The sequence below is a fragment of the Musa acuminata genome, chromosome BXJ1-5, assembly GCF_036884655.1.
Source record: "Musa acuminata AAA Group cultivar baxijiao chromosome BXJ1-5, Cavendish_Baxijiao_AAA, whole genome shotgun sequence".
Taxonomy (NCBI): Eukaryota; Viridiplantae; Streptophyta; class Magnoliopsida; order Zingiberales; family Musaceae; genus Musa; species Musa acuminata.
The window spans coordinates 2,611,078-2,622,300 of NC_088331.1; the positions used below are offsets into that span (position 1 = coordinate 2,611,078).

At 41.5% G+C, this 11,223-nt stretch overlaps 3 protein-coding genes across 3 annotated transcripts; 1 reads left to right on the plus strand and 2 right to left on the minus strand.

Moving 5' to 3' along the window:
- Positions 1–3,065: 3,065 nt before the first annotated feature.
- LOC103983851 (uncharacterized) lies at positions 3,066–5,642 on the plus strand. Its single transcript, XM_009401164.3, has 5 exons — positions 3,066–3,270; positions 3,367–4,024; positions 4,120–4,380; positions 4,472–5,301; positions 5,387–5,642. The coding sequence occupies exons 1-5, from the start codon at positions 3,157–3,159 to the stop codon at positions 5,438–5,440; spliced, it is 1,917 nt and encodes a 638-aa protein (XP_009399439.2). The 5' UTR covers positions 3,066–3,156; the 3' UTR covers positions 5,441–5,642.
- Positions 5,643–6,122: 480 nt separating this feature from the next.
- LOC135672978 (uncharacterized) lies at positions 6,123–8,559 on the minus strand. Its single transcript, XM_065181575.1, has 2 exons — positions 8,404–8,559; positions 6,123–8,087 (listed from the first exon to the last, which is right to left on the minus strand). The coding sequence occupies exon 2, from the start codon at positions 8,081–8,083 to the stop codon at positions 6,362–6,364; it is 1,722 nt and encodes a 573-aa protein (XP_065037647.1). The 5' UTR covers positions 8,084–8,087; positions 8,404–8,559; the 3' UTR covers positions 6,123–6,361.
- A 957-nt stretch (positions 8,560–9,516) lies between these two features.
- Positions 9,517–10,936, minus strand: LOC135672979 (late embryogenesis abundant protein At5g17165-like). The gene is made up of 2 exons (XM_065181576.1): positions 10,665–10,936; positions 9,517–9,886 (listed from the first exon to the last, which is right to left on the minus strand). The coding sequence occupies exons 1-2, from the start codon at positions 10,781–10,783 to the stop codon at positions 9,616–9,618; spliced, it is 390 nt and encodes a 129-aa protein (XP_065037648.1). The 5' UTR covers positions 10,784–10,936; the 3' UTR covers positions 9,517–9,615.
- Positions 10,937–11,223: the final 287 nt, after the last annotated feature.

An 11,223-nucleotide genomic window follows, 5' to 3' on the forward strand; every position in this document is an offset into this window, starting at 1 on the left:
ATATGTCTTTTGTTTATCATTGAGATCTCTAGAAAATCATGTTTAGTTAACTTTAGGATACTTAAATCTTTATTTATAATTTTTATTAAAATCTTTTTAAGTCTTCCTCTATTTTCTTCTCGTATCATAAATATTAATTATGTTATCTTTTTTTACTATTATATCTAAAGGTCTCCTTGGCACATGCTTCATGCTATCTTAAATATTTTTTTCTCATTTTATTCTATATTAGAACGATACATAATTGTTCATAAATAAAAATATTTTTTTCCTATCTTTCCTAATAACTCTATACATCCATCTCAACGTTCTATCTTGACAACATAATTTTTTTTGCCTATCTTTTTTCTTAACTACTCAATGCTTAAATCCATAAAACATTGTTGGTTATACCATTATCTTATAATTTTTTTCCTTTAATCTCAACGGTATTGGATGATCACACATGACTTCTTACACCTCTCGCCATTTTAGCCATTCTATTTTTTCTCTACGAATAATATCTGTATTGATCTTTTCATCTTACTTAAAGGGATTTCTTATCCATCCAATTTAACTATATTCTCTTATATATTTTTAAAATTATTAAATTTATATTTTATATATTCAGTCTTAATCCTATTTAATCTAGAACTTTTATTTTCTAAGACTTGCCTTCGTAACTCAAGTTTATAATTAATTTCACTTAGGCTTTCATTAACTAAGATAATATTATCAGTAAAGAACATACACCAGGTATATCATGTAAGTGACTAGTAAATTCATCCATTATCAATATAAAAAAGTAGGAACAATGTGGATCATTAGTATAATTTTATATTAACAGAAAACTCACTAGACACACTCCATATAATTCTAATACTGGTAGCTATTTTATCATATATATATTTAATAATATTAATATAATTACTGGATATATCTTTCTTTTCTAAATTCCACTATAGTAAATCTCTTGGAACCCTAGGTTTTCTCTTAAGTCAATAAAAACTATATGTAAATTTTATTTTTCTCCCTATACTTTTTTATTAATTATTTTAATAAATAAATAGCTTCTATGATTAATCTTCTAGATATAAAACCAAATCAATTTTTAGAGATATTTGTTTCAAGTCTTATCCTACTTTCGATAACTCTTTTCTAAAATTTTATAGCATGACCTATAATTTTAATTCTTTTATAATCTAAATAATCATGTATCTCACTCTTAATTTTTTAATTCGATACTAAAAAACTCTTTCTCTTATCTTTTTGAATCTCATAATTTTATTAAATAAGTTAGTTAATCAAGTTACTCCCTTGTCTCCTAAATATTTTTTGACTTTAATAGAGATACCATCAGAACCATACTCTTAGCAATTTTCATATTTTTTAATACATCTTTTACTTCATTAGCTCTAATTTTAGAATAAATCTATGATTATTAAATCTACCACTATTATTTATCATTAAATCTACATCAAATATTTATTAAATAATTTATAAAAATAATTTTTTTAATCTTTTCTTAATATCATTATTATTAATAAATATTCTTTGATCTTTATCTTTAATACATCTAATATTACCTAAATCCTTATACTTTCATTTCTTAATTTTAGAAATTTGATATATATTTTTTTCATCATCTTTAGTACCTAATTTATTATAAAAAAATTATTATAAGCTTTATATCATACCATACTAATCGCTTTTCTAGCATCTTTTTTAGATTATTTATATATTTTAATTTTTATAATTTTATTAATCTTTCAAATATGATCTCTTAATAAAAAATATTATTTGAATTTCTTTGCACCACCACCAACTCTCTCTTATGGTTACACCTCTACCTTTAGTTTCACCAAGATCTCCTTATTAAACTCATAATAGTATTAGTCATCGTAATCTAAATAGTTTTAATATTATCCTCATTAAGTTCAAAGTCACATCCCTTTCCATCTTATTCTTAAAAGTGTTAATATTATTATATTTAAAATTTTATTATTTAGACTTAATAATTTTTATTATCTTTTTCTTTTTTTATTTTCTATAATAAATATTTAATACCATGAACTTATATTGATTCATCAAACATTTGTCACGTATAACTTTATAATTCTTATAAATAACTTTATATATTTTTCTAGTGAGAAAAAAAATTATTTGACTATGACTACTTTTATAGTAATTAAATGTTTATCTCTCTTCTTAAAGTAAATATTTATAATTATAAGATCATACACAAAGTTACAAAATCTAAAATTATACCATTTCTCTCCCCACAACCAAAGCTCTCGTACACTTATTTATATTCATCATATGTTTTTCCTATATGATCATTTAAATTTCCTCTCATTATAAGTTTTTTTATCATAGGTATTCTTTGAATAATATCACCTAAGTTTTTCTAAAATTTGTTAAATATCAGATTTTGATGATAAAACTAATTGATTATGTTTAGATGTTTAACTATATTTTGAATGATACAGGTCTACTCAATCAGGATTAAACAGTTGACGCAGGAGGAATTGACATTGCGTCGGAGGAGATCACGTCACGGAGGAAAAATAACTAAAAATTAAAATATTTCTTAAAAATACTAATATTTTATATATTTTCGAAGTGAGATCCGTCTCAAGCATAGTTGATAACCAAATTTCACGTTAATGATGATAGCATTCAAGTGAATACTTTTAGTTAAATTCTGTTCCAAAGAGTGACTGATTTCCCTTTTATTTTATTTTTATTTTTCTGTTTCTTCACGAACGGACGAGTGGTGCTCACAAGTCGCTCAAAGAGAGAGGAAACACATTTCTGTGCTCTCCCTCCTTTCTTGTGCCTTTGGCGCCGCTTGTGATCTATCGTGATATAAGGGTCAGAAAAATAAAAAGGACACGTGGCGAAACAAAACCACCCCCACCCCCACCCTCTTCTTCTCTCTTACTAGTCTGTACCAACGGTCAATTTTTCAAAATACAAGCACCACGCGGCCGCGAGAATCTGTTGGCAACGGTCGAATAATTCAAATTTCGTACACACAAAAAAACCCTCTTACCTCTCGCTGTTATAAAAGGAAGTAGGGAGAAACGCCGCCACCGTGCAACCCAACCGAGCCAACCCTTAGGAGGAGGAGGAGGAGGAGGAAGAGGAGAAGAGAAAGGCAAGAGAAAGCCAACCATGGACTTCCACAGCCTGCCGAGGAGAGAGCTTCAAGCCCTCTGCAAGAAGAACCGCATCCCTGCCAACATTACCAACGTCGCCATGGCCGACGCCCTCCAGGCTCTCCACGCCGTATGATCTTCTCCCACCTCCCCCTTCCTTTCCTTTTACTTTTTTGTTCCCTCTTTCCTCATCTCAGTCGTGTGTGTTTGGTTCCAACTCAAACAGGGCGGAGGGATTGAGGGCATGGAGGAAGCGCTGTGGAATCAGTCCCCCAAGAAAGCTCAGGCCATCTCGACCGACCTCCCGTGCTCCTCTCGCGGGACCTCCGCTCGCCGGGCGGTGGCTCCCGCACTTGTCGAGCCCAGAGAGCAGCAGGCGAGCCCCCTGCCTCGGGCTCGTCGAGTGACCGCAAAGGCCTCCGAGATCGAGAAGCTGTTCTCGGAAGAAGAAGATAAAGAGGAGAAGGATGGACCTGCAGAGACGACACCCATAGCTTTGGTCAAGCGCAGCACCACGAAGAAGTCCCAAGGGGCGACGACCACGAGGAACACCAGAAGAAGGACGAGCAAGAAAGAGGATGTCGAAGCCGCGGAAGATGGTCTCGTCAAGGCAACCAAAACTCCAGCCACTAGAACTGGCCGGAGAACGACGGCTAGGAGGGGAGCCGAGTCCTCGGTTAGGGTGGAAGAAGGGACGGAAGACACGGTGGTTTCGTCGAGGATCACAACTCGCCGGACGAGGCAGTCCTCGAAGTCGATTGCTGTTGATGACACCACGACAACCATGAGGAGGAGCACGAGGACCAGGGCGAGGGCTTCGATCCGTCAGATGGAAACCTTGGGCCAAGAAGAAGCAGCAACAGCAGCAGAACAAGCGGAAGAAGGTGAAGATGATGAACCGCAGTGTGGATTCTTCTTTCCTTTAATTCCACCATGTCTTTCTTCGTTTCTTATTAGAGATCGTCTATGTGAGCTATAGTCGTCGAGGCCAAGAATTACACGGAGGGACACGATGGTTCTCGGAAGAAGACCTCAGATTTGGCAACAGGCAAGATGCCTGATCTCGAAGAGACTCAAGGAATTGACGGTGAAAAGTGCGAACGAGATTCCAACTTGGAGGTCGTAGAAGCCGATCTTCCACCGCACCAGCTCGAAAAAGATGGATTGATCCCAGAATCTGAAGGATCCGATGACTTAAATGAGTTGGAAATTGAGACTCAACCAGAAGAAGTGGAAGAAGGTAAAGCCTTATCAAGTATTTATTCTGTGAAGCTTCTTGCTTCTTACCCTTGCAGTTCCTAACCAGTGATGATGATCCATGTGAACTCTAGGCATCAAAACGAATGATTCTTTCGAAAAAGACGACACGAAGCCGTCAGATTCGACACCAGGGGATGCTTCTCATCTCTGCGTCATGAAGTCACCAGAGAAGATCGAGGAAGAGACTGATGGAGATGGAGACAAAGATGTCCATGGCGAGAACTGTGAGCATGACAGCAATGTGGTCGTCGAGAACACCAGTCTTCCCCTGCATCAGCTGGCCGCAGACGACGCTGAAGAAGACGAAGCTGAAGTGGTCAATGAAGAACCAGTACCAGATGCAGAGAGAGGCTGCGAAGGAGAACAAGAATCACCTGTCAAGGGGCTCGTATCTTGTTTAGAGAATATGGAGATCGAAGGAGATGCTGTGGAGGAGCAAAGCAAGAGAGAGGAGGAAACAAAGAATTCTAGCGTCCTGGATCTTTCAGCTTCAGAAAAGGACGCAGTAGACAACACTGCTGAAGTTGTTGCTTCCTCTCCACCCCAGGAGATTCATCTGTATTCAAGGAGCTCCGAGAGGAGATCAAATGGTGTCGACTTGACTGCTGAAACCTTGACCCAAGTTGAGGTTAGAGCTGCATCTGGGCTGACACTGAAGGCTGCTGGAGTGATCTTCGAGGCGGAGAAAAGTGAGAACGAGATCGAACACGGGGACAAGTGCCAACACTGTGATGCTGACGATGAGAAGAAAAGCTTGGATGAGTCAACCAGGACAGCAGCAGTCATGTGCGGGGAAGTCAGGGTGGAAACTGATGCTGAGAAACATGTAGACTTGAACTGTATGAGCTTGAGAAAGCTGAAGATGCTGTACAAGGAGAAGATTAGTGACCTCAACGGCAAGGTAAGGCATCAAAGGTTTATGAGTTCTTGTCAGGATTCGGCCTTGGGATCATGTATTTTGATACCTTTTGTCTTTTGTTGACCAGGTGGAAGGAAGGAGATTGGCTCTCGCTGAGATAAACAAGAACATCATTATCTAGCGGAGATGTTGATGATGATGATTGGCCATAATAAGGAGAGAGACTAAAATATATAGAAGCTGTCATTTGCTTCTTCTATTTTTGGATTTCAGTATGAGATGAGTCTGTTGTTTGTGCTAAGAAGAAACCATGGTTTCTGCAGCAGAGCAGGCACTCTTTTTTTTTGTCCTGAATTGAATAAACATGTATTTTTGTGATTTCCACAAGTAAACTTCAATTTCTTTAGCATTTGCAAAGATGGCAACAGGGAACCATGACTTACACCCAACTCAATTTAACCTACCTATTATTATATAGCCTATTTGGATGTGGATGAACTCAAGTAGCCAAACGAGAGACTACTACTGAATGAAATGGACCTTAATTGGATTTCTGATGTCAATCATCTTTAGCTGTGTCCCCCAGCCACTAAAACAGATGTCAACGAAATGAAATGGTCTTTCTTTCTCATCACAAATGCAAAATCAACAAATTGGTAGACAAAATGTCCAACAATCCGTTTAGTTTCGAAAATGGTCTTCTTATCAAGCATTTTAGATTAGCATCACAATTGCAAATCAACAGTTTGTGCAAAAACAACTCTTAGAGAAAAAGATATAACAATTTGTGTAGTTCCAAAAATGGTTCTCTTATCAGCATTTTGGTTTGGCATCACAAATGCAAAACCAACAGTACAACTCAATAATCAGAACCATAAATATTGTTATTCCACTAGCCATTAATATTGAAAGATGGAGCTGTCAGAACTTTCCAGTATACATGTTATGCTGGGTATGATTTGTATGTAATGAAGATAATCCGATGAAGATGAACATATCATAGAAGCAACTAATTATATTACTCCACTTGATTTATTATCTAAACACGTACCAAGAGGTGAATAAGCAGAAGATGCCTCAAATCACTACTAGTCAAGGAGAATTAGTTCAATCTTCTTCTCTTAGACGAGTCAAGAACACCTCCATCAGCATCAAAGGAACCAGAGGTGCTGCTTCTACCTCTCCTCATATTAAACCAAGATGACCCGGCATTATATGGTTCTGCAAGGGCATCAGAACTAGCAACATCTCCCTGTATGTCTGCCATGGTGCTAGAAGCAGAAGCTTGATCGGCAGCCAATGCTGATTCAACCCGAGGCCCACTCACAAATGGGCTGGAATTTGGAGGATCAACAGATGAAGTAGATGCACCATATCCATTACCACTACTTGCAAATTGTCCAACCACCCTACCAAAGTTCGCAGTTATAGCAGCCGATCTGTCTCTGCCAACATCATACATAGAAAACTGGTGCCTAGCTCCATCTTGAAAAATAGAATCTGTGTTACTTGCAATAGGGGTTGGCATATTGTTTACGGGCAATCCAAGCTCCCCGGTGATGGATCCACTTTCAGGGTTCACCTCCCTCGACATTCTTCTCATCCTCAGCCTAATTAGAGCTCTACCATGAACACTGTCATATATATCTTGCTGGCTTGGATCTGCAAATGCTCCGTATCTATTTCCAGTACGTATTTGCTGATCCAGAATGCGCCTCCAAGATGCCGCAATTCCCTCATCCAGTCTCCTCGAAACAGACCAAACCTGCTGCCTAAAGCTCTCAAATCTATTTCCATGTGGCCTTGGTGGGATTTTAACGGCTGATTCTGCATCTTCCCCATTTTTCTTTTCAACACCAGTTTGTGAACTCCCTCTACCATAAATAGGTATGATCTTTGGTTCGGTTACCTCGCCTTTGCATACAGGGCATTCTTTGTGATCGGAATGAATATGCAGCCACTGGTACAAACATGGCCAGCAAAATAAATGACCACATGAAGTAACAACAGGTTCTGCAGCCATATCGAAGCAAATATTGCACTCAAAGTTAGCAGCACTTTTACTTTTATCTTCCCTCTCGTCTTCTGAAGCTTCCATTGCTTTGTTTTCAGCGATCAGTTTGTGTTTATCATTGCATTCCGAAGGTCTTTGGGAGCTCACTATGTCAGGCACCCTCTGCTCAGGATTAGGCAACAATGATGAACCAAAACTGAGCCTCTCACCAGAATGCGGAAGCGAAGACCTAAATCGCCTGTTTGGCCTTCGATTGCTCGACTGCATCAGCCTGCTGAAACATAAATCAGGGTAGCAAGAGGGCCCAGTTCTCGAAGAGGGCCCATCTTCCGGACACCGGGATTCACCTGTTTGAACGGTAATTGAGGGGTAAAAGCTAAAGGTTGCTGCGCCGTGATCTTGATGGTTTGCTGATCCACGAACAAAAGGTGGCAAGTAAGCTTCACCCGGTTCCTGCAGAGCAGGCAGGTGTTCGACACGGATAGGAGAATATGGGGCGTCAGTTCCTTCAGGGTCTCCAACAACCGGTTGAATAGGAGCGAAGCACGAGGCGTACTCGGGAGTGTAGACTCTATCGGACGGTAGAACAACCGGCAGCTCAGGGCCGTATTCGGCTTGCGAATTAGCGTGGGGAGGGTGAGACTCCGATGGTTCCACGGCCCCCGACATGGGAATTGGAGCACGGCCGTCCTCGACAGTGGTGGAAGGAGACGGCCGGGGAGGCAATGAGCTGAGCGAGAGATCAGAACCGAGATCACGACGGCGTGGAGGTGGGGAGCGAGGCAGACCGAGGTGGAGATTCAGATCCATCCTTCTGCCACCAAAAAGAGTCCAATCAGAAACCCTAGCCAAAGCCAGCACCAAAAGCAAGGATTTTTGTTCCCTTCGACTAGAATGAGATCTCGTTCTTCACCGGCGCAATTATCTTGCGGAAGATGAAGTAGGGTTACGGTTCCCTCTAAAGTGGCAAAGCAAGTAGCGATCGAAAAACGAAACCCTAGAAAGCTGAGAATTAAAAGTAACATTCGGTCGAAATCAAACACGAAACAAAGGGAAATCTCCAGTAATTAATTACAACGAAAACAGATCGAAGAGCGTAGGAGAAGAAGGATTTAGAGAGAGAGTCTAACCCGGATTTAGAGAGAAGAAGGATTTGAGGGCATTAGATTCTCCTTTCTTCTTTTTCCCGCAGCCACCTCCGGGAGAGGCGAGGAACGAGGGATCGAGTACTAGTTATAGGCGCAGCATCGCCGTCTGAATCCGCATCGAACGGCTCAGATGACGCAGTCGTAGTCGGATTTGCCCAAGGCTTCTTTGTGGCAACTACGTGTCTGGTGGTGATTCGACGAAGAGAATGGGCCCCTTTTTTTCTGTCCAATCACTAGGTGGGTAGCGAACATAGCGATCAGAAAGGTTTATTAAAAGAAGGTAATAAAGACTAATCTTACGTGTCAGAACAGAACGGGCATTGCAATCAAGTCGGCTTCAAGTCGGAATCCACTTATTAAAGCCTTAATTTGAGAAGAGATCGATCGTCGAATCCGCAACCGACGGATACTCTTTCTCTCTTATTCTCAAGGAGGAGACAAGCAGGAGCAGCCTTTGCGGCTTGAATGAGTCGCAACCTCACTCTGAGTTTTGCAGCACAGACTGCAACATGTTTAATGTGATAATAGCCTGTGGATCGAATGATTCTTCTTGTTCATGAACTTTTCCCAAATTCCAACCTCGTTTGTGATTCCACAAGCGATTCCCATATTTTCTGTGCAGTTTACCGTCTAAGGATTCAAGACGCAGGGAGTGATGCATGCATCAGCTGCTAGCCACGAGATTCACGTGCGCATCAGCATCCCAGTGAACACTGCCTAATGTTCTGAAGCTTCACCTGCCTGTCATCACTGCGAAGCAATTGAATCTTCTGTCACACACCTACGCTGTTTACGCTTCTTAAATGGATTGTTTTTTTTCCTGTTTCAGATGAATAAAAGGGGGCATCTGTTATGATCATTAATTGCAACCAAGGCATCTTCTTGCACAGATCCAAAGAAATGGAAAAACTGATCTCTTAAAGCTTCTCGTTTCCCAAAACAGATGAGATCAACTTCCGAAGCAATCCACGCCTCCATCACCACGGTATCCAGAAAAGACCGCAAAGTAATACAATTAGCAATACATCACGCCATTTACATTATCACCATCATCATCATCATCATCATCATCATAGTTACCATAGCACGCCATACTGAATCCAAGCAAAGAGTTCTGAACATGCATTCAACACAAGCATATAGGTACATATTGCTCGCTGTTATTTATTCCCGCAGAGGCGACAGATGCAGCGTTCAGGGCTGAGGAGGCTTATCCAAGTCCTCCAGGGGGCGGAACCACACGGTCTGGTCCAGCGCAGACGGGCCGCTGCCTGGAGCGGCCGCCACCTTCTCGCCGCCAGCAGCGGAGGCACTGCCCTCGTCGGCCGGTCCGAAGACGCCGGTGGTGGGGTGGGGGCTCCAATACTTGTCGGAGTTAGCGTCGATCACATGGTCCGGCACCACGCTCGGCGGCACCAGCTCGTCAACGTTCTTATCGTACGACGAGACGTGCACGGCCCTCCTCCTGCACAAAGCACTAGTTTGACATAGTTAAAGATGTGGGTTTTGTCCTATTCATGTCAGAATGAACGCGTCGAACTCGACGGCACCGCCACAATGGGCTACGTGATGCAATACCGTCCCGGATGTGGATATATGCTAACATGGTCACCGACCCGTCTCACCTACCTCCCTTGTGCAGGCAGGTAGTGAGGTCCTCACAGGTGAGCCCCGTTGGGTCCCTCACAGGTGAGCCCCGTGGGGAGGTTGGTGAGACCGGGAAGTCATAAACGGGTAAACAATAATAATAATAAAATTTTTTTTTTTGGGAAAAAAGATGCGCGGTTGGGAGGAAAATAACAGAAAGAAGAGAAAAAGTGAGACGTCGATGATCTCGAGGAACCCATCGTCCGAGCGAAGTCGGTAGTAAGAGCGCACCATCGCCACCAACGGAAGCACCGGTCCTTCATTGGTTTTTCATGGTTTTTATTCTATTCTTCTTTTTGAACTGCCAATGAGCGACAAAGCGGGTGTGAGGCCAGAGAGTGCAAAGAAACGTGGTACGTATGATGAATCGAAAGACACAAATGTATCCAATGATAGATCAGATCAGAGCTCCAAGTTCTCGACCAAATCACTGTTCTAAGCAAACGATCTTAAGTTCATCCAGAAACATGATGTTGATCCACTTAAATTTCTCTTTACGAGCAACACCAGATCAAAAGGTGTCCCAAAACCCATAGAGAAGAAGAGTTAGTTAAATCGACGCAGTAATATTCGTCTTGGTTAGGATGCCCTAATACCTGGAAAAGACAGGTGCCAGAGAGGCGACGGCGGCGGGTGCCGGAGCGGCCCAGATCTGGCTAACGAATCGCTTTCCGAACCCTGCAGCGAGCGCTGGCGCTTTCGAATTGGCTGCCATACAAAGAAGAGATGAGATCTAAAAGTCGGCAGAGAGCGCTGTGTTTGTCGGGAAGAGGGGGCGGAGGATCTAAGAAGAAGGTCGCGCTCTCCACTGCCTTCCCCCTTCTTCGGCAAATATATAGAGGACCCGCGGTAATCGCCCACCTACTCGCCGTGAACCACTTCAGCTGGCAGAATGCTGCCCCCATCAACGGCGTTGAATCTTTTAAATGACAACAATGTCCTTCGCATGGGTAACGTTGTAATTTTCTGTAACTTAATTTACGGTATCCGAGATTGACCGTAATCACGACGATGCCTTTGGCATCAAGTAACGGGAGATGTGACGTCCATACCATAAAGATTGTAAGTTTGGGAATATTGTTGGCAATAATAGAGCACTTTACGTTGGAAGCATTCGCTACGGTGTCCTCGTCAAAAGCATTACGGAGGACAAAA

What these genes read in the sequence shown, in the direction of transcription:
- LOC103983851 (XM_009401164.3), top strand. Translation starts at nt 3,157, where the DNA reads ATGGACTTCCACAGCCTGCCGAGGAGAGAGCTTCAAGCCCTCTGCAAG. An exon ending in CCCTCCAGGCTCTCCACGCC is followed by an intron (nt 3,271 to 3,366) that starts GTATGATCTTCT and finishes CAACTCAAACAG; the next exon opens with GGCGGAGGGATTGAGGGCAT. An exon ending in TTAGTGACCTCAACGGCAAG is followed by an intron (nt 5,302 to 5,386) that starts GTAAGGCATCAA and finishes TTTGTTGACCAG; the next exon opens with GTGGAAGGAAGGAGATTGGC.
- LOC135672978 (XM_065181575.1), bottom strand. Translation starts at nt 8,083, where the DNA reads ATGGATCTGAATCTCCACCTCGGTCTGCCTCGCTCCCCACCTCCACGC.
- LOC135672979 (XM_065181576.1), bottom strand. Translation starts at nt 10,783, where the DNA reads ATGGCAGCCAATTCGAAAGCGCCAGCGCTCGCTGCAGGGTTCGGAAAG. An exon ending in CTGGCACCTGTCTTTTCCAG is followed by an intron (nt 9,887 to 10,664) that starts GTATTAGGGCAT and finishes TGCTTTGTGCAG; the next exon opens with GAGGAGGGCCGTGCACGTCT.